The 26,749-nt window shown below is 48.0% G+C and overlaps 1 protein-coding gene across 3 annotated transcripts in view; it reads right to left on the reverse strand.

Annotated features, from left to right (window-relative positions):
• Positions 1–26,749, reverse strand: part of Thsd4 (thrombospondin type 1 domain containing 4) — a 517,345-nt gene that overhangs the window by 383,780 nt on the left and 106,816 nt on the right. For all 3 annotated transcript variants that reach the window (XM_055621782.1, XM_055621780.1, XM_055621781.1), the window contains one exon: positions 14,549–14,972. In XM_055621782.1, coding sequence (XP_055477757.1) covers positions 14,549–14,972 — 424 coding nt within the window. The remainder of the gene's footprint in view (positions 1–14,548; positions 14,973–26,749) is intronic.

The following is a 26,749-nucleotide window of genomic DNA, read 5'->3' on the forward strand; positions in this document are numbered from 1 at the left end:
GTATCTCTGTGTGTATTATGTGTGTACTTATGGGTGTGTACTTTCCTTTGTGTGTGTGGTGTGTATATATATTTCTGTGTGTATTACATGCGTATGTGAGCGCTTATGGTGTGTAGTGTGTGGGTGTGTGTGTGTGTGTGTGGGTGTGTGTGGGTGTGTGTGTGTTTTAGCAGAAGGGAAGGGAAAGGAGCTCCGTGGCCTCTTAAACATTACAAAGCACTATGCATAGACATTTCCGAAATAAACTGCTAATAGCTCAAAATCCTTTAGGGTTTATAAAGGATTCTGCTGTGTGTCTTCAGAAGCACCAGATCTTCTGGAAGATGAAAGAACAGAGGGAGGAATGAGACTCAGCAGGAGGAGGCCATCCCCTGCTTGGGAGGGATGGTGGAGGGAGGCTCTTGGACCCCACCTCAGGGTGGCCAGAGCCTGCTGGGCCTGATGCAAACCATATGGAACAAGATTCCATTTGAGGCTGAATGTGGAGTCAGTGAGGAGAGGGTCTGGGTGGGCAGGGGCGGGCCGAGCTCTGACAATCCATGGGAACCGACAGGCTGGGGCAGCCCACTTCCTGCTAGCCACCCTGACTACTGCAAGAATGTGTTCCCAACAACAGCAGCTGGAGGGGAAGACCAAGCCTCACATCCCCACGTCAGCCTCAAACCACGTGGCAAAGCTGCTCTTGAACTCCTGATTTTCGTGCTTTCACCTCCCAGGTAGAATTACAGGCCTAAGCCGCCACACTCATGAGATTTGGGGCAAGATGCTTTTCATGCCCTCTTTGCAGAGCCATGCACAGTTGGCCTGAGATCAGCCAGTCTCCCAGTCACCGTCCCTGAATCAGTCCCCAAATGTGTCAAGGAGAGAAAAAAGTATCCATTAGGACTTGCTAATGAACATAGGATGGGCTGGTGACATGGCTTGCCACCAAGCCTGACAATCCCTGAGAAGGAGAAAACTAACCCCTGTAAGCTCTCCTCTGCATGTACACACACACACACAGACACACACACACACACACACACACACAGACACACACACACAGACACACACACACACACACACACACACGTCAATAAATACAAATGTAGCTTAAAATTTGAAAATAGCTTCTTGTGCCCTAGCCCAGTTGGAGGGGGAGGGGCTTGTAGAAAGTGGCAGTGCTCTGGGGTGAGGCTGGTGAACCAGTCACAGCCCCAGGCTGCTCAGCAGCAGTAAGAGAGCCACACCCACCTCGCCTCTCTCCAGATCCATTAACCCAGAATCACAGGCTGAAGAGAGTTAAACAAGTCCTTTCACCTACGAGCGTGAACCCTGAGGCCAGGAAGTGGCCCACCTTCCCTGCAATCCGACAGAACAGGAGGCAGGGCCCGAGATTGACCACAGCAGGCCAGTCCTGCCACTGCAGGGTGTTCCTCAGAGACAGACTAGACCAGACTAACGGGCCAAAAGCTTTGTTCCTTGAATAACCATACCTGCATAAAGGCACGATGCTCCATGATTAGGCTCTGGCTGGAAGCCACCCTTCATCAGCCTGGTAGCACACATCAAAACTGAAAATCCCAGGTCCCTGAGACGTATGCTTCCTACTCTCAGTGAACAGAATATGGCCTGTGGTAGTTTGAACGAGAATGGCCTTGCTAGGCTCTTATATTTGGATACTTGTTTTCCAGTAGGGGGACTTGTTTGGAAAGGCTCAAAAACGATGGCCTTGTTGGAAGAAGCGTGTCACTGAGGAACTGCAGATCTGTACGCTGCTAGGGACATCAGTGTGGCAGCTCCTCAGGAAGATGGGACTTGATCGACCTCAGGCTATACCATTCTTGGGCATGTGCCTAAAGAATGCTTCATCCTACCATGGAGATACTTGCTCAGCCATGTTCACTGATGCTCCTGTCCATGAAAGTCTGAAACTGGAAACAACCTAGATGTCCCTTAACAAAAGAAGAGATAGGGAAAATGTGGTAAATTTACACAATGGAGTATTACTTGGTCATTAAAAATTGAAATCAAACTTGCAGGCAAATGGATGGACCTAGATAATCATCTGGAGCTGGGGGCTAGGGGTAACAGACAGATCTCACTAGGAGCAGGAAATAAAATACAGCTATAGAGAATGTGGCGGAGGACTGGAATGGGGGATCAAGTAGGGAGCGAGAGGGAAGAGGAGGACAAGAGAGGGACGAGGGAGAGACAGCTAGAGTTGAGGTCCATTTGAGGGTGGTGTGGAAACCCATTACAGTAGAAACTTCCTAAAATATAAACATATATGAAGGTGATTGAAATACAATTAAATGAAAAACAAGGACATGACTGCTCCTAGGTATGGTTGAGGAGAAGGATTATTATAGATATGAGGGAGAAAACAGCCAGGGCATCTGGAAGGGTCTAGACTAAGCCTGCCCAGCAGACTGAACCAGGCCAGCAGACCTTGGCCATGACAGAGAGGGAGTGGGGTAGAGCAAGGGGAAGAGAAGAGACAACTTGGGAACCCAGAGACCAAAGAGAAGCTCATAGACAAAATGGCTAGCTTTTACAGGAATTGGAAAAGTTGAGGGAAGGGAAGCTCAGAGGCTGGAGAGATTTAGAGTAAGAGGTTGAATATATCAGTCAGGATAACTCTGTAATAGGGATTATAGGAGATGCTGAGAGCCAGGCTGCCAGCCTCTGCTCTGCTCTGTTAAATAGGTACCTCTGTCAGCCATCCGCCCTGAGTTTCTTTGAAACCTAACAAAAATCACCAAATAATGGAGGAGACAGAGCCTCAATTGGCCATCTCTTGTCACCTAAGGAAGTTTCCAGTACTGGGATTGGGTTACATCTAATTGAATTGTTGGCCAAAGGGATTCCATGGGAACCCTGCAAATAACCCTGGCTGTTGCCAAGACTACAGCTGCTCTCCACAAACTGACAGCAAGGCCCTATTGCTGAGTATAACACCCTCACAACTCAGTGAGTATGGAGAAGTTGAGCTGGTGCCTTCCAGGGCCTTCACGCCATACACTCTAGTGTCTTCAGTACAGGAATTCTGCATGCTACCAAATGTAAACACCAGTACAGGCGCAAACCCTTTCATCTACAGTGGTGTCCTACCCACTGTGGTACACAGCTTGTAGGAGTAACTGACCAGTATCTGGTATGGCTTAAGGCCCACACCAGGAGGTAACCCGTACCCTGACACTGCGTGGGTGACCAAGAACCTGAGACTAGATAGCCCAGGGACCTGGAGTAAAGCCAAATAACACCGTTCTTAAAAAAAGCAGCAATAAAGTGGCATTCTGCCATGCTCATAAATCAGTGCCATGTTCAGCCATCACCAGAGAAGCTTCCTCATGAAGCAAAGGGAAACAAATACAGATACAAATATGGGCGTAGCCGGACAGTGTGCAGGGAGGGAAAGACCTTGGGACACTCAGCCCCAAACAGGGTGTCTCCATAGAGTCTCCTCCTTCAGAGCTCAGGAGAGAGCAGAAGAGAAGGCAAACAGAGTGTATGAGGCAGAGAGAGTGAAGACAGCAAGGCCCTCTAAATGAACTCACAGAGACTGCAGAAGCATGCACGGGCTGCCTGGGTCTGCAGCAGTCCTCCGCACACATGCTACAGCTTCCACGTCAGGGTTCTTAATGGGACTCCTCAGAGGGCAAATGAGTGCGTCTCTGCTTCCTTTTGCCTTCCCTTGGGATCTTTTCCTTCTGTTTATTTTTTCCAATTTAGATGTATTAGTTTTTGTTTTATCTTAATATAGTATGTTATTATCCTGTAGAAGCCTATTGGTTTTCTTTCTTTTTTTATTTTTTTCCCCAAGAGACAGGGTTTCTCTGTGTAATAGTCCTAGTGAGTCCTGGACTTGCTTTGTAGACCAGGTGGCCTTGAACTCACAAAGATCTGCATCCTGAGTACTGAGATTAATAGTGTGTGCCACCGCCCCAGCTGGCCTATCGGTTTTCTAATGAGAGACAGATATGGACTGGACCTGAATGGGATGGGAGGTGAAGAAAACCTGGGAGGAAGAGGGAAGGGACACCATAATCAGGACATGTTATGTGAGAAAAAATTACTTTCAGTAAAAGGGAAAGACTTGTTCGTGTAGCAGTCCTCAGCACTGTCCAGGAGAGGGAAGAGCCTAAAGGCTTCATTAGAATACTGCTGCCTGGGGCTGGGGTGGCAGCTCAGCCGCTCACATCCCGCTGTGCAAGCGTGAAGACGAAATTCACAGCCCAAAACAGGAGGTTCATATCACATTCCTCCCCTTAAGGCTCGGGATCTATGAGGAAGAGGATGGGGGAAAGTGAAAGAGCCAGAGATGGTGACCGACTTCAGGGAACCAGCATTTTACAGACCTAATGGGCTGACAGACACATGAATTCACAGTGACTATGACAGCATGTACAGGTTCAAACCCGAGGTCATGGAGGAAGAGAAGTGGACATGGAGCTCCACCCAGCCAAGGAGTGTTGACATTTGATTGACTCTGGGAGACAGAAAGTCGCTTTCTTTGATGGACTGATTGATGCCTGGTGTGTCAACCATCCCACAGCAGGTCCCATGCTCAGGAGCAGTCAGTGGATACAAACTAGACTGAACGGTTTGAGACAGGGAAGAGGGGTTGGTAGAAGATGGGTGAGGATCTGGAAGAGGAGAATGATGACCAAAATACAGTGTATGAAACTTTCAATGGATACATAAAAACATTATTTTGAAAGAGAGAGAGACAGAGAGAGAGAAAGAGAAGAAAGAAAGAAAGAAAGAAAGGAAGGAAGGAAGGAAGGAAGGAAGGAAGGAAGGAAGAAAGAAAGAAAGAAAGAAAGAAAGAAAGAAAGAAAGAAAGAAAGAAAGAGATAAAAAAACTGTTGGATTCCCAGCATCTGGGGGAGAGAGCAAGGAGAGCGAGGGCACACATTCCAATACTGGCACACAGCACCCAATGCCGGCAGGTGCTAACAGCCACTGGGACATATCTAAAGCCGAGGTCAGGTTCAGCCTCACGGGTTTGGTGAAGCAGCTGCAGCCGTAAGTAGCGAGAACGACACCAAGCAGGACAGGGAAATCCTGTTTTATGTCTCTTTTGTAGATGACATCTGTTTGTACTTGTCTCCTATTATCAGCATATAATCTCCTCATTTTAGCAGACTCTGTGAAGCTAATACTTCCAGGTTACAGACGCCTGTGCATTTGTTAGAGTTTTAAATTGGTTGTTTCCTGATGTCATAGGCTGAGTCACCCTTCACCTTGTCAGTAATCATCTCTCTGTTAGGCTGTGAGCTGGCCTTGGGCAGGATCCTAAGGAACAGAGCCTTGACTGTGGGGCACAGATTCCTGTACTGTTCAGGTCAGAAAACTGGTGGGGGGTGGGGATGGGGTAGGAAGCCGTGTAGAAAGAGAGCAGGGTTGTTCAGGTTGGAACCAACAAAGGCTTTTCAGCCAAGGAATGCCTCTGGGGAGACAGTCTTCCCTCAGATGGCCCTGTCTCCCCCAGGGAGGGAGAGATGTTTCCACTGGAGCCTCTGGAAGAAAAACGAAGATGTACTTTAGTGCAAGCTGAATCCTTATAAAGCAGCACATGTCCTGTCCAAAATTCTGTCTCACGAGCGCCCGGGGACGCTATGAGTCACACAGAGAATTATGGAAATTCTGGCCACATTTCTAGCGACCCTGGTTAATCAGAGCTGACAACTTGGCCTGCATAATTCCACTGCTCAATGGGCCACCATCGGTGATGCAACACTTACCTTTCGGTAATTAAATTACTTTCCTCTCCTGGGGAGATGAGGAGAACCAAGCTCAGTGAAGATGGTGCCAAGAATTTGACCTTGAATCTGCCTGGGTCAGATATGTTCTTTCTTTCTTTTTTTTTAAAATCCTTGAAGTTACTCTGGATTCAATCAAAAGACCAGCTACCATGGCAACAGAGGGCACATTTAACTTCTTCCTTGAAGGGATCTAAAAAAGAAATCTAGAAATGTTCCCCTGCCTTCATGAGGAGGTAGCTGGCAGAAAGAAGACATTGGAGAGGGACATACTCTCAGTCTATTAGACTGTTGAAACACAGGAGCCCAAAGAAATGAGACTTTCCTCCAGGACTCTGATGCTGGGAGAAGGAAAAGGCACCCATCAGAGAACATGTCTCCAGGAAAGACACGTCACACAGTTTTAGCAGTTTGTCAGACCACCCTACGGGACGGAGCTGCAGCCTGCAGAGTAATGGGTCAGTGTGGGGTTGGGCCACACCTTGGTTGAACGTCTTAGGGGTGTATATTGTTGGTCCTCTATTTAAACTTTGTTCTTACTTCAGAACCCCAAGAAGAAGAGGGACTTGAGGGTTTCACTGAAACCCTTTTCTATTTTTTCCCCCTTTAATTTGGCTCTTCTGGTTAGTTTCTTAGAGACAGGTAGCTAGACTACTTGGGACAGATTGTGAGCCCCCAGGTCAATAACTGCTGTGGAATTACTTAGGGGAGATGGCTCGGTTGGAAAAGGGCTTGCACTGAAGCATGAGGAGCTGAGTTCAGAGCCCCTAGAAGCTCCCGGAACCCACGTGAAAAGCTACAGTAATGCAGAGTCCAGTGAGCCCAGCACTAAAGGGTCTGAGACAAGAACAGCCGTGAATCTCACTGGCTGAACAGGTATGGAAAGAGCCTGTCTCAAACCAAACCAAAAAGGAAGTGAAGGAGAAAGCCTGAGGAAAGACATCCCAAGTTGATCTTCACACACGTGTGCTCATGTGGGCACATGTCCGAACATGTGTACACACACCAACTACCTAGCTTCTCATGGCCTACAGCGAAATTATCACAGGGAATGGCAAACTTTGCATCTGCCCCTGCCCGTACCAAATCTCTAGAAATTTGAGTGAGGTTTAACCCAGTCTGCAACAGCTCACGGCACTGTTGAGTGAATGGCAGCTTCGTGAAATATACCAAAGATGGATCCGGCAGTTCCAGAACCTATGCATGACCAACTGGAAGGCTGGCATTCCTGGCAAACATTCTCTTTCACACTCTTTCAACCCGATTCATCCTCCATCTGAAGAGTAAGGGTCTGGGCGACAAAATGCTCTCCCAGTTACCAGAGAGCGTGCTCCATCTCCTTTCTCAAGCCACAAGGGACCAGCTCCATCTTTCCAAAGGTCCCTGCCACCTCCTACCGCTCCTGTAGTTCTCTGGGCAGTGATATGGTTTGCCTGAAGTCGAGGCATTGCATTGCATTTCTAGTCTGAATTTCTCTTAATTCCCAAGTGCACCATTTTCCATCCAAGAGAAGCCCATAATGCCTTCCCAGAGTCAAAGCCCCAAAGCATGTCAGCGCAACTAAATCCATCCTTTCACCCAGGAGAACATTTTGTTTTTAAAGACAAGCTCTCATGTATCCTAGACTGGCTTTGAACTCATTGTGTGGCCAAGGATGACCTTAGGCTTCTGATCTTCCTGCATTTACTTCCCTAGTGATGGGATGACAGGCTGTATATCCATCTGCTTTATGTGGTTCTGGGTGTCGAACCCACAGCCTGTGTATGCCAGGCAAGCACTCCCCCAACGATACCACATCCCCTGCCAGAATCTTCCATTTTTAAGTTCTCTGCACACACACACACACACACACACACACACACACACACACACACACACACCCCTAGGCCCTGTCTCTGGTCGCTTATGTGCTCATGTAATTCTGTTGTGGTTTTTTTTAATGTCTATACCTGTACATTTTTAAAGAATGCTTTTCTGCTAACCACCTGACAAAGTATAGATTTACTCAAACGTGCAAACTGTCCTAAGGAACTCACACTTCCCGGTGGCTATGTCAGAAACTCCACTGACAAGGGCGGATTCCTCACCCTCTGCTGCCTGCCTGGAAGGATAGGAAATTCCACTCCAAGGCAGGTCACTGTGCTAGGTGTTCTGGCTAATGAGGACACTGACAAGGTTCACACCATGGCTTCTTGGGGTCTCACAGGCCAACTCAAGAAAGGTACATAAGGACCTGTGTATCTGGAAGAGACAGGGGTGTGCAGAGGCTAGAGGGGACAGGGGGGGTAGCTGGTGCTTAGTCAGCAGGAAACTCAGCGTCCAGTCTAGCAAAACAAGGAGTCAATGGATCCTTTTTAACGATGACTGATTTTTTTTTTTTAATAGAAAAGAAACCAACATACTGGACTATGACTGAAAGGAAAAATGTGGCAGAAACTGACAGAGTAGGAGGGAAGGGATGATTTCTTCCTTTCACAGTCAAGGGGCAATGGGGAAAGGTTGGGAGTTGACAGAGTGAAGCAGACGGGCTCAGGAACTGTGTGTGTGTGTGTGCGTGTGTGTGTGCGTGTGTGTGTGTGTGTGTGTGTGTGTTCAGGTGCACTTCAAGTGCACTTGTGTGGGAGCCAGACAACACCTCAGGAGTTATTTCTCAGATGCTGTCCAGATTGTTTTTTTTTTTGAGAGGGTCTCACACTGCTGTGACTCACTGATTAGGCCTGGTTAGCCACACCACAAGGCTGGGATTGTAAGTAGACACCTCCAAGACATGTTTTTTTGTTTTTGTTTTTTACCTGGGTTCTGTCTGGGGGTCACACTTAGGTTTTTACAGACGGAGCCCTTCCCTGGCCTAGGACCACATCTAATGACTGAGAGCTCTGTCTTGGGAGCCTGATACACTCATCTTTAATATCACAGTGCTGTTACTTGTACAACTTTATTTTAAAGCAGTTATATTCATTGTTTATTAAACAACTTTAAAAAACATGATTACATTTTATTTTGTTTGTATTTGCTCGAGTGTGTGTGTACAAATATCTCCCCTCCACCACAGTGTGTCAGTGTGTGTGTGTGTGTGTGTGTGTGTGTGTGTGTGTGTGTGCGTGCACAAATGCATGGGCCAGGATTGTGGGGCTCGAACTCAGAGCATCATAGTTGGTGGTAAGTACCTTTGCTGGCTGAGCCATTTCACTGGCCCTATACTATACAGTATTTTTGTAAGCATGAAAAGTGTGGATTGTGAACAGCACACAGGTATGTACGACTCATGTATAACTTGTGTGCATGTGTATGTACACACATGTATACTTTTATATATGAAAGTACATAAAAGAAAAGTTACTGTAAAGATTCCAAGACCCCTGAGTAGAATTAGAGCTGCCGAAAGCACCTACACCAGCACGGATTCCTCAGCTAAAGCAGCTGCAGAAAGAGATTATATTCTGGTGCCATTAGGCTGCCAGCCCAGTCACGGCCCCGTGGCTCAGGAGTTCAATCCTTCAGAAGCGCATTCACTTCTTACCTGGACAATTTCTAAATTCCTCCATCAAACAGCACTCTTGAGTTGCCTTTCAGCTCCTACTCATTTCCCTCCAGTCCAGACACAGGGTAAAAATTACAGCTGCCTGCAGAGACCCCGCTCAGCTGCCCCGAAGAGCCGCTCAACGTCCTCCCTTCATCCTCTCTTATTCTAGGGAAAAGACAACCAACCCCACATCAGAAAGACCAGCTCCACCCCAGGGAAATCTGCGGCGATGGAATCCATGGCATTGGTGCTTGCTGGAAGCACCCTCCAGCCCAGACACCCTCCCCTAAAGTTCACTTCATGCAAGAAGTCTAGGTCCAAGGTGGCTCCTTGACAGCCAAAGCCCTTGCCACTGAGCACGTGGTCCCTGCATTGAACCATGTGACTCTACAGCCCAACTCTCCCAGAGGAGACAGTATCAGTCTGGTCCCTAAGGAGAATGCAAAGAGTTCAGCGGACCTTAGAGAAGATGCTAGGGAAAGACAGACACCCAGTCATGGATGTCTCGGTGGGTTAGTAGATTTAGCAAATCCTAATATAGACCCAGAAGCAGATAGTAGAAAATATCCTTTTTAAAAATTTATTTATTTATTTTATTAATTACAGTTTATTCACTTGTATCCCTACTGTAGCCCCCTCCCTCGTCCCTCCCCAATACCACCCTCCCTCTCTCATTTCCTCTCATGCCCCTGAGTCCACTGATAGGGGAAGTCTTCTTCCCCTTCCATCAGACCCTAGCCTATCAGGTCTCATCAGGACTGGCTGCATCATCTTCCTCTGTGGCCTGGTAAGGCTGCTCCCCCTTCAGGGGGATGTGATCAAAGAGCCAGCTACTGAGTTCATATCAGAGACAGTCCCTGTTCCCATTACTATGGAACCCACTTGGACACTGAGCTGCCATGGGCTATATCAGTGCAAGGGTTCTAGGTTATCTCCATGAATGGTCCTTGGTGAACTAAACAGAGAATTCTCAATAGAGTAATATTGAATGGCAGAGAAACACTTAAAGAAATGTTCAGCGTCCTTAGTTATCAGGAAAATGCAAATCAAAACGACCCTGAGATTTCACCTTACACCCATCAGCATGGCTAAGAACAAAAACTCAAGTGACAATACATGCTGGAGAGGTTGTGGACAAAGGGGAACCCTCCTCCACTGCTGGTGGGAATGTAAACTTGTACAACCACTTTGGAAATCAATCTGGCGCTTTCTCAGACAATTAGGAATAGTGCTACCTCAGGATCCAGCTTTACTACTCCTAGGCATATCCCCAAAAGATGCTGAAGTACACAACAAAAAAAGATCTTTTAACTTCATCTTCTAAGGCACCAAAAATTTGGTTTCCCCATTTCTGGTATATTACACACACACATACAAAAAAAAAAAAAAGCCTTCCTTTTAAGTCTAAAGCAGTGGTTCTCAAACTGTGAATCATGACCCCTTTGGGGGTCAAAAAACTGTTTCACAGGATATACATATCATATCTGCTGCATATCAAGTATTTCCACTACAGTTCATAACAGTAGCAAAATTACAGTTACGGTGTAGCAACAAAGTAACGGTTGGGAGTCACCACAACATGAGGAACTGCAGTAACAGCTTGCAGCATTAGGAAGGCTGAGAAGCACTGTTTTAGAGCATTATACTGTGGAGTAAGGAGCCATGAGCAGAAATGAGTCAGGGTTCATATAGAAGCTTGCAAAATATTCACTCCTGACCAGCCTCCTCCTCCTCCTCCTCAGCAAACATCCCAGAACTGAGCAGCTCATTGGTGTAGGCATCTTAGAACTGGGGGTGGAGGATGGGGCCCACCGAACCTGAAGCAACATATGCTGAGCACAAGGTAAAGGACGGAGCTGAGAAACTGGTGTTTGCAACCTGCGCTAGATCAGATCCCCTTCTGTCTCTTCTCCCAGGTAAACTCCAGAAGAGCAAAGGTATGTGCAGACTTTTTAATCTCAGGAGAGGACCTAAGGTGATGACCTGCCTTCTCTGCTGGTTCAGGTAATAGTTTCTACAATATCGCCATGTGTCTTCATGCCACCTCTTCATAGTGGGGAACGGGGAGGCACAGAGATGTCTGCATGGCGTCATTGGTGCTAGGAGGGCGAGGCTGCTCTCCTTAGAAAAGCCTGTTGGCAAAGTTGGTGCACAGTTGAAGTCTAGGAACTTAGGCTTCATGTTGCTCTCTTCACCCGCTAATGGCCAGCAGAGGCACCAGGACTCACGCACAGGCAATCTAGTTCACACAGAACACCTGCTTTCCTTAGGGAGTCTAGAATTTTGTGATGAGACAGAGAATAGCCACATAAAAAAGCTTAAGCATAGAGAAATGAGTCTCTAGCAGAAAAATTCCTGTGTTTCTCAATAACTCATAGAGGACCTATGTTGAGATTCCAAAGGAAATGACTCCTGGGAGCCCATGTCTGGCTGTTTTGGACTTGTTCCCCTAAGCCTTTCTCTTTTCCAGGTTTTCCTTGTATATTCACACCACAATAAACTATGAGCAAAACTATATACTAAATCTTTTGAAACTTCCCAGGAGATTATCATACCCAGGTTGGCCTTAGAGATGCCTAAAAAGTGGAAGTTTTTAAGGATTCTTGGAGTGTGGTGCAGGTTTCATGAAGTCCAGAGCCTATAAAAAGGAGGTAGGCGATGACAGGACCCAGGGGAAAGGATATGTATGGGGCTGGAGAAATGGCTCACAGGTCAAGCGCACTTGCTGCTTTTCCAGGGGACCCAAGTTCAGATTCTAGTCACTACTTCAGACGGCCCACAAATGCCTATAATCCCAGCTCCAGGGGTCTGACCCCCTTCTTCTGGCTTCCCCAAGTACTTGTGCACACACAGGACACACCATCTCTCTCTTTCCCTCTTTCTCCATGTCTCTGTCTCTCTCTGTGTCTACCTCTCTCTCACACACACATAAATTTAAAAGAGAATAAAAATGAAATGAAAGCAGGGCCAAGTAGATGATGGTCCCACATTTATTCCCAATGCCCTCTATCTTTTTCTTTCTCTTTATGACTCACTTTGATCTTAAAAATACGTCATACTTGTCAACGGAAGAACATGTACTACTTTGCAAAACATTGATTTCATTTTAGTTAGGACAGCAATGGTTATTCAAAACAAGAGCGACATTTCATCCTGTAGTCAAGTAACTCCTTACTTTTTCAATTCATAAAACGTTCTTAGATAACACCTCATTTGATCCTCATAACAACACTATAAAGTAGATTTGACTTTTTTATTATTATTATGGAGGATCAAATGTAGAGCCTAGCGGATGCCAGCCAAATGCTCTACCCAGAGCTTCATCCTCAGCCCAATAGACAATGGGGCTTTTATCTTTCATGGCACAGAATTCATTGCAGTTTGGCTGGCTGGCTAGCTATGGCTTTAGAAAAATGAGTGCTTTATAGAAACGAATAATCCCTGAAATCTCACCACGGAGGAACAGACTAAAAGGCAAAGCAGGCGTTTGGAGGAATTATTAAGATCACAAATTAAGTCACTTCTATGGACTCCATAGCAGGAAATAGATTTTTAATGAGGAAATTGAAGCTAATGTGTACCAGCTGTCCTGTTACCCACTGACGAGTCTTAAGGTAGATTAAATTATTAATGAAAACTGTAGCAGCTTAGAAACTTAACCTCTTCCATTTCCCTCCCTCCTTTCTCTTCTCTCCCCAGTCCTGCACTGCTGTGCACCTGGTCACAGACAGGTCACAACAACCACTTGCTTTACTACCCAGAAGCAGTGGCCTCTTCCCGGGCTGTTGAACCTTGCTTTGCAACTGGAACTCGGAAAGAACAAATTCATAGAGCTAAGCAGAGGATTAGAGGAGGCAAGAAAAGTAGCACATGCAATGCTTGGCTTGAGGTGAGTTATGGACAAAAGCAGAGGTTACGAGAGGCGGGAAGAGTGAAGGATCAATAACTGAATAATATCCAAAGTGAGTCTTCAGACTATCTCCACCATGACAGCTGTTCAAATCCCTAAATCCCTGAATACGCTGAGAAAGCATTTGCTGGCCAGAGCCTCTGCACGCACCTACCATTCCAGCTGTCCTGGCCTCTCTCCTAAGATGGAACTGTTCAAGAGCTCACCGTTTTCTCCTTCGTGGCACATTACCTGAAGTGCTACTCTATGGGGTAGCAAGGAGCCTTCAAGAAGACTGCTGGGTGGCTCCTCCCCAAACACCTGCTTCCTTGGCAGCCAAACTGTACTTGACCCATAGACTCACAAGCAAAGAATAAATATTTTTGAGGCTGAGAAGACAGCTCCTTTGTTAAAATGCTTGCCACCAAAGACTATGGTGGTGTGTGCCTGTCATCCTGGCGCTGAATGGTCCTTGGGGCTTGCTAGCCAGCTAGAATAAGCTGAGTCAATGGCCCCCAGATTCAGTGCGATCTTGCTTAAAAAAATGAGGGCCTAGAGAGATGGTTCAGCGGTCATGAGTATGTTCTGCACATCAGAAGACTCAGGTTTGATTCCCAGCACCCACATAGGACTCATAAGCAGCCATAACTCCAGTTCCAAGGGATCCAATGTCCTTTTCTGGCCTTCCTGTACTCCTGCATCCACAGGATATACATGAACTCGGAGAGGCCCGCACACATACACAGAGATAGAAATAAATATCAAACAAACAAAAATAAATAAATAAAAATCAAACAAGACAAGAAAAGCACGGTAAAGGGTGATTGAAGAAGACATGTGACATAGGCCTTTGCCCTATACACACCTGTGCACACACACAAATAGGTACCCACACAAGAATATACAGGTACTTTTAGCATTAGCCACCTAGACTTTGGAAGTTGTTGTCCTGACACAGCTAATTAATAATATCGCTATTACATGATTATTAAAGTGACTCCATCAGTTACACAAACTTTTTTTTTCTTTTTGGTTTTCTGAGACAGGGTTTCTCTTGGTAGCCTTGGCTGTCCTGGACTCACTATGTAGACCAGGCTGGCCTCGAACTCACAGCAGTCCTGCCTCTGCCTCCCTGAGTTCTGGGATTAAAGGTGTGCGCCACCACTGCCTGGCTGAATACATTTTTCGAAAAGCATCACACAGGCACAGGCAAATGCAGCACACACGGGTGAGTGCACAGAGGGAGAAGAAAGGGAGAGGACAGAAAATGTCTGCTAACAGGATCCCCTTCAGTCTTCCAAGCACTGGGTGTCAACTGAGCAGAAATTAAAAACGAACAAACAACAAACAAAAGCTGCGCCACGGCCAGGCGAGGCGCTGTGTACTCACGTTGGTGTTGCACAGTTTGTACTGCCGATAGGCCCCAATGCATGAGATCGCAGCAGACCGAAGACGATGGGGAAAGGCCTGAGCCGCCCCACGGGGCCTAGCACCATTGACGCTGCTCATTTCTGGGCTGTGGACGAGACTGGAAGCTGCAGGGTAGCTTTGATCGTGAGTCAAAGGCAGCTGGTAGCGAGAGGCCTCCGAAGCTGGCAGTGCAGACTGAGAGCCACTGTGGGAAAATGGGCGGCTCGGGGGCCTGTAGCCCTGTCGAGAAGAGGGTGCCTCCCGGGACCTGGAATGCCTGGATGACGGCCGCTGTCTCCGAAGCCTCTGTGGGGTGTGCGTGGTGTCCGTCTGCAGTGGTAAGATGTAGGGAGCCTTCCCATAGCCATACTTGCCAGGGCCGATGGGACCTCGGGTCCTGCCCCTAAAGGAAAGCACACAACAAAGACCAACAGTCATGTGACCTGCATACCAACCCGAGAGTTCCGGGCCCAGGGCTCAAAAGAGACGTCATGGAAGCCAGGGCGGAGGCTCCCCGGACACTGAGGTAGAATGGAGGTGGGAATCAAGGGTTGGATGAACCTGCAGGCAACGTGACTGGTTAGAAACAAGGTTAGAATCACGTTGTGGTCAGTGCAAGCTCAGTGCACCAGGAAGCTTGGCCATTTCTGCAGGCCACAGGAAGCTACTAAGGGTTTCTGAGTCCTGTAGAGATGTAATTGCAATCTCAGCAACAGTTACTTCCCATTAACTTTTCGTTCCTTGATAATGTGCTTTTTTTTCCTCACAGAGCTGTGTCTGATATTCCACAGGGTCTCCATGACCACGCATATCCAGAGCGCATTCTTGGGTGAGTGGAGCCCAGCCTGGGCCATGACATTCTATTACAGTCTGAGACCTAACTCGCATTGACCTTAAAAGACCAGAAGGGATTAAGTGATTGCTTACCAGTCCATCATTGAGGAAAGCCATGCTAAGCAGAGTCGTCCTCAGGCTGGCACGAATCTTTAACTATTTAAAAAGGTCCACTGCCCTCTGAGACTTCGTAAGGATCACACATGCAGTGGCTGTGCTCGTATGTTTAACGCACTGCATTTCTCGGTGGCCTGACCTGAAGCACTTGCCCACTGCTTTGGTGTAAATACCGCCTTGGCCAACTTCATGCCTCCACGGTGAGGACACAGTCAGCTCTAATGAGCAGGTTAAAAAGTAGCAGAGCTGGGGGTGTGGCACACTGCTAGAGAGAGCGGCCTCTACGTGCACAAGGCTCGCTCTCCACATTCAGTACTAGTGCTGCCAAGGAAAAGCAAAAATGGGCCCAGAACTCTCCTGCCTGTCAATTTATTTTATTAGCTTTTATTTTTATTTGTGTGGGAGAGTGCAGAAGAGGGCATGAGACGCTCTGGAGCTTCAGTTACAGGAGGCGGTAAGCTGCCAGATGTGGGCAGCGGGAAGCCAACTCAGGCCCTCTGCAAGAAGAGCATACCCTCTGGCCCCGTGCATGTCAGTTTTTTATGCAACCACTCTTGACAGAACACAGAGCTCAGAATGGTACAGAAAAGCAAAAGCGCACCAGGGCTGTGTTCCAGGACCCCAGCCTCACAACCAAAAGCAGCCAGAGCAGCACGCAGGACAGGGTAGGAACCTTAGAAATAATCTACCACACTGTGTCGGGGGACTGCTGAGGAAGCGGGAAACACAGTGTAAGGGACCCGAGAGGGTGCCCCGGCCACTGGCCTAGAGAAGAGGGCCAGCTTCCAGTACTCTGCAGACAGACGTAAGCCATTCGAGTCTTACTTATTTTCAAAATGACTAAACTGAATTAAATGACCGCCAAGGTTGCTCCAGCTCTAAAATTATATGCTTCCATAATAATTAATTCTACATTTATGTAAAACTGGAAATGTGCCCAAGGGTTTCTACAGGATGGCCCCATTAAAATAAGCACATTAAAATAGCAATCAAGGTGAAACATTGATTTCTGCCCTCCTGGGGACATTCTTTCTCCACTCTATATAAGCATGAATATAAAACTTAATAGCGCACAACTAATTATTAACATCTTTATCACTAATTGCGCCTCCATTCTTGGCTGATATGGTTTTGAATTAAAGTAAGCTGCAATATTTATTTTACCTTCAGGCATTTCTCAATTAATCTTGGCAACACTTGGGACTCAGTTAATGGTGGAGACTTTAACAGATGCCATTAAGAAGTTAGTCTTAGAATACATATATGACTTGGACCCAATTTGCCTTTTCTTTCTTGTGGCAGGCCAGGTAAAATGAATGACATCATAGAAAGGCAAAGGAAGGAATTTTGCAGTATGTGTTTTTAAGTTCTGCAAGCCTACCAAAAATGAAACCTATCCCCAAAGTAAGAGCTCAGTGGAGACTCTAGCTGAAGGTAGCGGAGGAAGCCAGGCAACGGGAGTAGGGCACCTCACCGTTGCTGGTAACACTCAAGGGCAGCAGAGAAAGAAGCTGCTGGCATGGTGACGATGAAAGCATTGTCCCCCAAACAGACCCTCACCCCCAAAGGTAATACACATATGCAAATGTGTTGCCTTTTGTTATGGAGCAAGAAGAGGGGGGAGGGTAAGCTCTTCCCAGTAATCCAAAGAACATTCAAAATTACTGAAATCATACCACCTTTGCCAAGACAAAGGTGTGAAGGCATTAAATGATAATTTAATCCTGATAAAGAGTGAGCAAGTCAGACATGCTTCGGAGCAGATCTCTGAGTCCTTAACTCCCAACACATGGTAGGCTACAGAGTCACCCCCGCTTGGCTGGGGCCGCATTTGCATTCCCTGTGACCCATCAGAGCAAACAACCCGGGTGGTTCAGGGTGGCCTCTTCCTCGCCATGACAGAAACCATCTGGCCACTAGCAGGGGGCCTCCACCAAGTGGGGTGAATTTACACAGAGCTGTGACAATAAGCACAGATGTGTCTGCGGGGCTCCGTGCGGCTCTTTAACCCTTCCGGGAGAGCACGCAGTAGCTGTCCCCGGGAACGGGGAGCTGGCTTATTCTTAAGCTTTGTCTCCTGGAACCAAGCTGTGGAATTTTACTGTAGGAGCTTCACTTGACAAAATTTTGGCTAATTGATGAAAGTTAGGCGATGTGCTGGTTAGTTTTAACTGTCAACTCCACAGCATCTGGAGTCACACAGGACGAGCTGGTAGCCATGTCTGTAGGCAAGCCTTGATAGTTGATACAGGAAGACCTAGCCCGTGGTGGGCGGCACCATTCTGCTGTGGACATTTTGGCTTATGATGTGTAAACATGTTTTGCTTTAATCCCAGGTATGGGATGTGGGACTGACTCAGATTGTCCACAGCAGCAGACTATTTGCCTAGTGTGGGCTCTGAGGGGCTCTTTGCCAGCTGCAGATAGTTTAAATCTGAGAACTCTGAGAGGGAGTAAAGGCCAGAGCCCAGACGGTGTCGGGGAACTCCGAGAAAGAAGGCTGCTGCTCCCTCTGTTCCTGGTTGCTGTTGACAGTTTGACAAGAAGGCGTAGAGATACCCTGAAATGAAGACTGGACTTGCCCCAAGGAACCCGACAACCCTAACCAGCAGGAAGCAGCTAAAGAGAACTCAGCCCCTTCTCCCCACTGACCTTCTCTCTCCGACCTGGCATTGGGGTGTTGGAAGGGACTGGGTGGAGAAGGGAGGAAGAGGTATATGAAGCATAAATAAACGATTTAAAAAGCACGCCAATGCCATTCCTTAAGCCGGGCCCTAAAGTAGGTGGAAGTGGAAGGCAGTAGCTGAGAGCAAGCAGGCAGGCGGCATGGCTGTGCTCACTCCTATCTGCTCTTGTGAGGATTTGTTCCTCCCTTGAGTTCCTCGCAATAATGGGCCATCACCTGGAACTGTAAGCCACGTAAACCCTTTCCCCTGTGTGGCTTTTAGTCAGGGTATTTGTCACAGAGATGACACTGGCACAGGCAATAGGACACATTACGGTTCAGAGATCAGAGACATGGAGGTCACAGTACTGCACACCCCTGAAGCCGAGAGTCAGGAGTTTGAACCTCGCTCTGCCAACGGTGGAAAAGAGGTCAGCAGACTAGCTCAGGAGCTTTGTGTAAGTTACTCCATTTTAGCGCCTCAGTTTCTCCTAATGGGTCAGAACTAGGTTTACTGCTTGGTGAAACCCTAGGATGTGACATTTCAGGAGATACCCTCCAGGCAGAGGGTATACACTCCAGCGAGTGACAGCTGGAGCCATTAGTGATGATGTTTTAGATGTTGCATGCTGTGAATCTGTCTCTCCCCAACCCCAGTGCTAAACTCATACTCATTTACAAAGATGGCCTCATAGTTTGATCATCTGACTATACCGCAGTACTGAGCATCAGCCACTATGCCTAACTTTAGTCTGTCCTAGGTGATACAAGGAAATCTCCTCAGAGTGTGTGTGTGTGTGTGTGTGTGTGTGTGTGTGTGTGTGTGTGTGGTCACAGTAAGCTTGTAACCTGGCAGCTTTGAGAGGGGCCTGATTCGGCAATTATGATAAGCCGTTTGGCATCCCCCATGCAGCCCTTTGCGGGATAAGCTTAGCAATAGCTCCTGGACATTGCCTCATCCACCTGGAACCAGCACGGCCCAGGGGAGGCTCAGCATCGTAGACAAACTCCCTTCTCATTCTTCAGAGCCTCGCTCAGCAGAATCACCTACAACACGCGTTTTAACAGATTGTGAAGCTCTGGCTTGGGCCTGAGAATCTGTATTTTCAACAACCCCAGGGAACTGCTGTTGTTCTTGGTTCATCAGTCCTCTGACGGTCTGTCTACCGCACCCCGTCCCACACATGAACTGGCTCTTGCATTTGGACCTCCTCTCTGCAGGAAGCCCATATTCTCTCGCTTGGCCAGTGTAGATGCCTACTGCATGCTCTCTCCCCAGTCCCTGGATGGACAGCCCTGCCACCGCCCCTGCAGTTTCCCTATAGGCCTTTCCAGCCCCGGCCTGTATCGTCTCCTCCTCCTATGCTGCCTTCCTGGCATAGAACCAGAAATGTGTGCCTAGCTACTGCTGAAGCTCTGAGCAACATTCAGCCTGATCTAAACTCCAAAGCACTCTGCTACAGAAAACATGTCCTTCTGTGACCTCCCACTGGACCCCATGAGCTGTCATAGTACAGCCATCTTTTCTTATGTGTGGTTATATTCCTGTCAGAGTCGCTAGAATACAGGCGTCCTGGAGGCTAGGTCTTATTTATCTGTATCTTCATGGCCCACCAAAATGACTAGTACTTAATGGGTATTCCCTTTCACCAAGTAACTGCTGATGGGCTGGAGAGATGGCTCAGAGCTAAGTGCACTGGCTGCTCTTGCAGAGGATTGGGTTCAAGTCCCAGCAACCACATAGTGGCCCACAACCTTCTGTAATTCCAGGCTCAGGAGATCTGGCCTCTTCAGACACTGCACACACTGTGCAGGGACATGCCTGTAGGCAAACACTCACACACATAAAGTTAATTTAATTAAAAATAATAATTAACCACTGAAAATGGTAAAGCACAAATGAGTGGCTCCAGTCATTGATACCCAAAGGAAGCAAGTCCCCTTCCTTAACTATTGCATTTGTTTTATTTCTTTGCTATGAAATAGTCAAAAGGCTGGGTAGTGATAAAACATGCTAGGACCAAATGAAATGTTATATTTTATCTAAAGAGTATTAATCAACTGTGGTCCTTCGGCCAAGGCCACCTCCCTCTAAGTAGGAATCAAAATGTTCTTTTTTGGATGAGAAAATTCCAGACATTAGACAACTAGGGAAGCAGGTAGACTGGGAAGGAAGTCCCAGCAGAACCCTGAGCTCTCAAAATGAGAACAGCTGGAGAACAGGCTGAAACAGGCTAGAGAGAGAGAGGGTTTGCCCTGGAAGCATGAGGACCCTAGTCTTCTCCTCAGAGCCCGCGTTTAAAAAGCTGGGCATGGTGAAGTGGGTTTGGAATTCCAGCACTTGGGAGGCAGAGATAGGCAGATCCCTAAGGCTTGCTGACTGGCCAGCATAGTCTACATGTGAGTTCCAGGCTGGTGAGAAACTGTTAAAACAATTTGTAAAAAGGTGTGTGCCAACTAAGAAATATACCCAGATCACACGTGTGCGTTTATACACACGAACATGCAAATGTGCATGCATGCATTTTTTAAAGGAGTGAGGGATTTAGAGCTCTAATCTATGTTTACCCATGTGAGCTAACAGCCACCCGGGCAAGGCTGCCAGCCACGTGGAACCGATAGATGACTGGCCACCTCTTAATTTCCAGTGGAGCGTAGAACAGGCAGTGAGGGACCTTTGTGGAACAGGCTTGTTTATGTTTCTTATACTTTCCGTGTTTGTTTCCATTCTCTTTACTCCTACAGCTCTGTCAGGTCCAGGCCTAGCCCCTCAGCTGTGCTAACATTAATCATTTTCTGTGAGCATCCCAGAGAGCAACAAGCCCTGTGACCGCTACCTTCAAGAAGCCTTGGGAAGGAAGGCCTAGAGCTGGCAGGGGCAAGAACTCTACAGAGGGGCCACCTAAGAGCCCTATTGCCCTGCATGTGCCAAAGTTTCCTTGCAAGGCTTTTCTGAGGAGGGCTAGGGTTTTCCTCAATCAGAGAAACAGCATTCCTTGTGCTCAGACACACAGTCAAGTTGCTAGGAGAAATGAGTCTTTCCCCAGAAAAGACAACGAGGATGTTTGGGGCCAGAATGATCATATCCTCCTGGAGTGAGGGGACTGAGGTAAGCATGGTGGAAGTCTCCCTGTCAGGGTCTGTTGGAACCACAGCCTGAACTGTATCTGGATAATGCCCACAGGAGAAGAGGGGTCCTTCCTGCCACATCCTAACTCTGCATTGTTTTCTAGCAAGCAAAAACACTCACCAAGCCAGAGTTCTGCAGCCTAGTCTTTAGCACCAAATTCTAGCCTGAGAAAATACGGTGATGTATTACAAACTCCTAAGTACGGAGATGCTGCGTCTGAAGGCTGCCTCGACTTCTGGCTCAAGATACGCACAGCAGCTCCCTGCCCTCTGCTTCCACAGGGCCCTTGGAGCTAGAAGCAGGAGGGAAAGGGAGTCTACAACGCTGGCCATTTCTCAGGGCTCCTCAGGCAGACCAAATGTTACCTCTGAAAAAGGCTCTTAGTGCTACTGCAAAACAGTGCCTCCTGGGCACGGCGGAGCACTCACACTCCCAGCGCAGCCGTGGCTTCCCACACGAACCTGGCACCCGATCAAGCCGGCCTTCATCCCAGTGTGGGTGGAGGCCGGGTTCAGGAGACCCCAGGTTCAGCCAATAAAACGCTTGCCTTCCTAGTGTCATCACCTGAGTTTGGGCCTCAGGGCCCACGTAGAAATTCGGCACACTGCCTAGACAGTAGAGTTGCATCAGTGAGATCCAAACTCTGTCTCGAAAAAACATGGACATCTCACCCAAGGTAGACTTGCATACCCACACACGTGCAGCCTGTGTTTCACATACACATGTACAGATAAAGTACATATATAAACACAACCTTTTCGTGGCTCATCTCTGGCTAAAGAACAAAGTTCAAATCCAGAGGACTTTAGGTTTGCAGTTATCTGATTCCCTTCGTCGTTAGTTCTCAATCGTCTTGGTCTGCTCTCTAGGCCTCAACTCCTCCTATATCCTGAACCCTGGCCACAGTGGATCGCTCCAGGTCCCAAACCGCCAGACGGCTCTGGGACTCCTGCCTCACTGGCACAGCTGTGCACTGGTGCAGCTTTCTAGGCCCAACGTGAGTATGGGCTCCCGACCTGTTTCTCTTAACAGTGAGTGCTCTCACAGGCAGCCCGAACACCCTGGCTGGGCAATGTCAGGTCAGGATTCAGCTTCTCCATAACCGTTAGCTTCTGCGGGGCTGGGCTCATCCACTGCTTAGCCATGTTGTATAAGCCCTGAGCTAGCCTAAGTCTGACCCAGAAGCACTCTAAATATTTGCTGAAATAACATACGTGAGAGGCAAAGAACTTAAATGCACAGCATTTCTAACCAATGGGCCAATAAAGCCCATGGCTCTATACTAATTTACAGAGACCAAAAGAGCTCTGAGTTCCAATAAATCAGTCAAAGCAGCCCTGAGCACTGAGGTGGGAAGTAAAAGGAGCTAGCAAAATCAGACCGGTAGCCAGTGGCTAGCTAGAAAGTTGTCAGAGCTCCAAATTAAAGCAAGCAGGGCAGGAAGAAGCTTGTGGCTGTGGGCTAGAAGAGCCTTATTTTCCCTGACGCCCCCTGTTTCTTTTCCACTACCTGCCAAAGGGGAAAGGAGATCACGTGCAGCCAGAGTTCAAAGAGGCTTTGAGCAAATGGTTTGGGTTGAGTGCAGATGCCCTTTTACAAGTTGAGAAGACAGCAGCACCTGCTGGGGGTGGGCGTGGGCAGGAGTCATGGCAGGAATTCTCTGGCGTCTACAAAAGATAAGAAGCAAAATTCTGAGCACTCGGTGAAATAAAAACTAAGATGATGGCCACCGCGGCGCTCCTGGCTGACTGCTGTGTAGCGAACCTCTGGCCAGGTCTGCCTCTGCTCCACTACTGGGTAAGGTGAGGGGTAGGCTCACTCTGAGCCTGCAGGAAGGAAGAGGCCCCTCCCCCTATGTTCTCTGCAGCTGGGGAGGAAGGGAAGAGTTTGTGGGGTGATGAGTGTGTTCCACGGGGGGTGCTCCCAGAAGGCAGGAGCTGAGGAATCCAGGCACAGGGGTGGATGGAAGGTTTGGGAGTGGCTCCAAACTTATACTTTTATTACTTTTTAACATTGTATTTGTATCTATGTATATGTATGTTGTCTCTGTGTATGTGCACATGACACAAGTGTGTAGGTGTCTGAAGAGGATGAAAGAGGGTGTTGGATCCCCTGGAGCTGGAGTTACCTACCATGGGTGCTGGGACCTGAACGAGGACCCCTGGGAGAGCTACAAGCCCTTTCCCAGCCCCAGCAGGAGGACGCCAAGCTTTAAGAAGACCTTAACCTCCGTGACCCATTTCCTGCCTGCTGAGTGGGTGAGGTTCACAGGACAGCGCCCGCACACTGTCACCCTCCAAAACAGACTACAGCAGCAATCTTCAGAGCAGACTGGGTCCTCCTGGGAATGAGCCCTGGAGGAGACTTGAACTCCAGACATTGCATGTGTCCTCTTCTCCAGACTCCTGCTGCAGAATCAGCCATGTCCCAAGGGCAGGCAAGTCACAAACTGTGCTTGTGGATGCCGTGTACCTGGGCTTCCAGGAATTCCCTAAGGGCATGTTAATTCAATGTGTCCCAACATGAAGGAATAAGAACAAGCAAATGGACATTAGGGGAAACCAGTTCCTATAAGGCAGAACAATCAATGGGCAGACTTCAGCAAAGATGGCACTCAGAGCCAAGCGTGTTATTCAATACACAAGAGCACCTGAGAGTGAAATGTGTCCTCCCACTGGGAAAAAGGCTTGGACCAGAGAAAGAGGTATCCTTTGAGAATTTCACAAAAGCAAGAGATAAGCCAGCAGAGATCTGAGAGAGAGATACATTCAAGCAAAGATGTTTCCATATCCAAAGTTCTGCTAGGCAAGACATCCCCGAGGGTAATGTAAGGAGGGTCAGCATTTAACTGGCACAAAGATGGCACCACAGGATGTAAGAAGAGCCCAGAGATTCCATCAGCCTGGCCAGCTTGGCCCTTTGTGACCTGGGTAACCACGTCCAGCTCCTCTCTCCAGCACACCTCCTCCACGTGGCTAGTATTCAGTCTCCGTGAAGTCATTTCCAGGAAGTGCTGAGCTCCAGGCGTGGCCGCAGCGGCTACTCCCTACTGCACTGCACTGAGGGCTGATGACACAGCCTCGACCTCCATGTGTGGACCACGGCAGAGGCTGACTGCCAAACATGGCACTGAGAGCTACGGACTGGCTTTGCAGGGAAGAACAGGGAGTGCATTCATTCCTCTAGTGTGAGTAAGGGAAGCCCTCTTGGGAGTCCAAGCTGCTGCCAGTGTGAGCTGCAATCTGAGCCCCAGTGGCTCTTGGGACTACAGGGGTTTAAGGGGAACTGAATGGGATTACCTGTAGGGCAAAGGGCCTGACCAGAGCCGACATTGAGTCGATGCTGGCTCCTAACCCCTCTCCCTGAGGCTTCTCCAACAGTGCCCCTTGCCCCAGGCTGACCCTCTGTGGGCTGAAAAGGAAAAAAAAAAACTTTAAAATTGATTTTCTGCAAGTTCTGTTGGATTCATTAACACAAAAATGATAATGACTCTAACATGAATTATGGCTTCTGAGCATCTTTTACATGACAGGCTCACAGCAAAAGCAATGCTTTTTCCCTTAGATTCTGGATAGCTCTCCCTCTCTGAATTTCTATGCCCCACTTTGTGTGTGTGTGTGTGTGTGTGTGTGTGTGTGTGTGTTCCTCTGAGACTGGATCCCTTGCTGCCCCAGTACTGCCAGGCTCAGCTGGCTCACAAACACCCCAGAGACCCTCCTGTCCCAGCTTCCCACCGGAGTGCTCGTGCTCGCCACCACACACCGCTTCTGAGATCTCAGCTTGCAGGGCCATTACTTCCCCAACTGAGCCGCCTCCCCAGCTCCTTCCACCACTTTTTACGTGTCAACTTGCCATATATCACTTCATCTTCTTCTTCATTAGAAATATGGAAAGCAATCCCACAATGCAACTCCCTGGCATTAGGATTCCCTTCACCCCAAGAATGTGTCCACTGCCCTTACTTCAGTGAAGGATGCAGGCGCTCTCCCTAGAGTTTCACTTGATCTCTCAAAATATCTAGTACAGCACATTTAAACGACATGTACAGTATTCAAACAGCCATAAAGCCCCTGCCCCTGCTTCCTGTTGCCACCGTGTAGCCATTGACGCAAGCAGTGAAACAGCTCGTCTCGATTCCCTTTTAATGAGGGAAGCAAAGCTATGTGACATTAAACAGCCTGCCAAGCTGATTACTCTCTGTATCATTTATTGTATTTTTTAAAACTTTTTAAAAATTTATTTTTAAATATTAATTACAGTTTATTTACTTTGTATCCCAGCTGTAGTCCCCTCCCTCATTCCCTCCCAAACCCTCCCTCCCTTCCTCATCTCCTTTCTGCCCATCTTTAAGTCCACTGATGGGGGAGGTCCTCCTCCCCTTCCATCTGATCCTAACTTATCAGGTCTCTTCAGGACTGGCTACAATGTCCTCTTCTGTGGCCTAGCAAGGCTGCTCCTCCCTGGGGTTGGGGAGGGTAGGTCAAAGAGCCAGCCATTGAGTTCATGTCTGAGACAGTTCCTGTTCTCCTAACTAGGGCACCCACCTGGGTACTGGGCTGCGATGGGCTACATCTGGGCATTTATTGTATTAATGAATGCTACCGAATAGAAGATTGGCAAGCAATCAAAGCCAACAACAAATGGTACAGTTTTCAAATGCCAAATTCACACTCATAGAAGATGATGGACATGGACAACTTAGAATGAGAAGTTACCAGAAAATAGAAAAACAAAAACAAACAAACACTGTTTCTCCCAAAGCCAAGAAAAAAAAAAAGTGTCTTCAGCACTAGAAGACAATGGACTCCGTGCTGTGCTCACTGAAAGGGACACGTCTTCCCGTGGCTGTGCATCCACAGGGGTCCATGAGGACCACATGTTTTTACAAGGAAAAGGTTCATGGAGACTTGAAGAAAATACAATGTGCCTGAAAGGCGACCAGAGGAGGAAGCAGAGAGCTCCAGGGGCTCGGTCTGGCCTGGACCCAGCAGCTATCGTGTAGTCAGGGGACAGGGAGAGTGTGCTGATAGTCAGGGGCAGGGGCTTTGGGTGGGGGAGACAGCTCAGTTCATAGAATGCTTGCCTTACAAGCTCAAGGACCTGGCTTGGAGCCCTGGAACCCACATTAAAACAAACACCCCCTCTCCTACGAAGGCACAGTGTTTGTAATCCCAGTGTTGGGAAAGGGGAAATGAAGGGACACCTTGGGCTTGCTGGCCAGCCAGGCTACATGGCCGGTTCCAGCTCAGTGAGACACCCTGTGTCAGTGAACACAGGAGATGGCACCTGAGTAATGATGACCAAGGCTGTCCTCAGCCTCTGCATGTACCCTCCTACATACATACTCAAGTGCCGTCCTCTACAACACACACACACACACACACACACACACACACACTCAAACATATATACATGCTCTACAATCACACACATG

Source organism: Psammomys obesus, unplaced genomic scaffold (genome assembly GCF_907164565.1).
Source record: "Psammomys obesus unplaced genomic scaffold, mPsaObe1.curated_primary_1811, whole genome shotgun sequence".
Classification (NCBI taxonomy): Eukaryota; Metazoa; Chordata; class Mammalia; order Rodentia; family Muridae; genus Psammomys; species Psammomys obesus.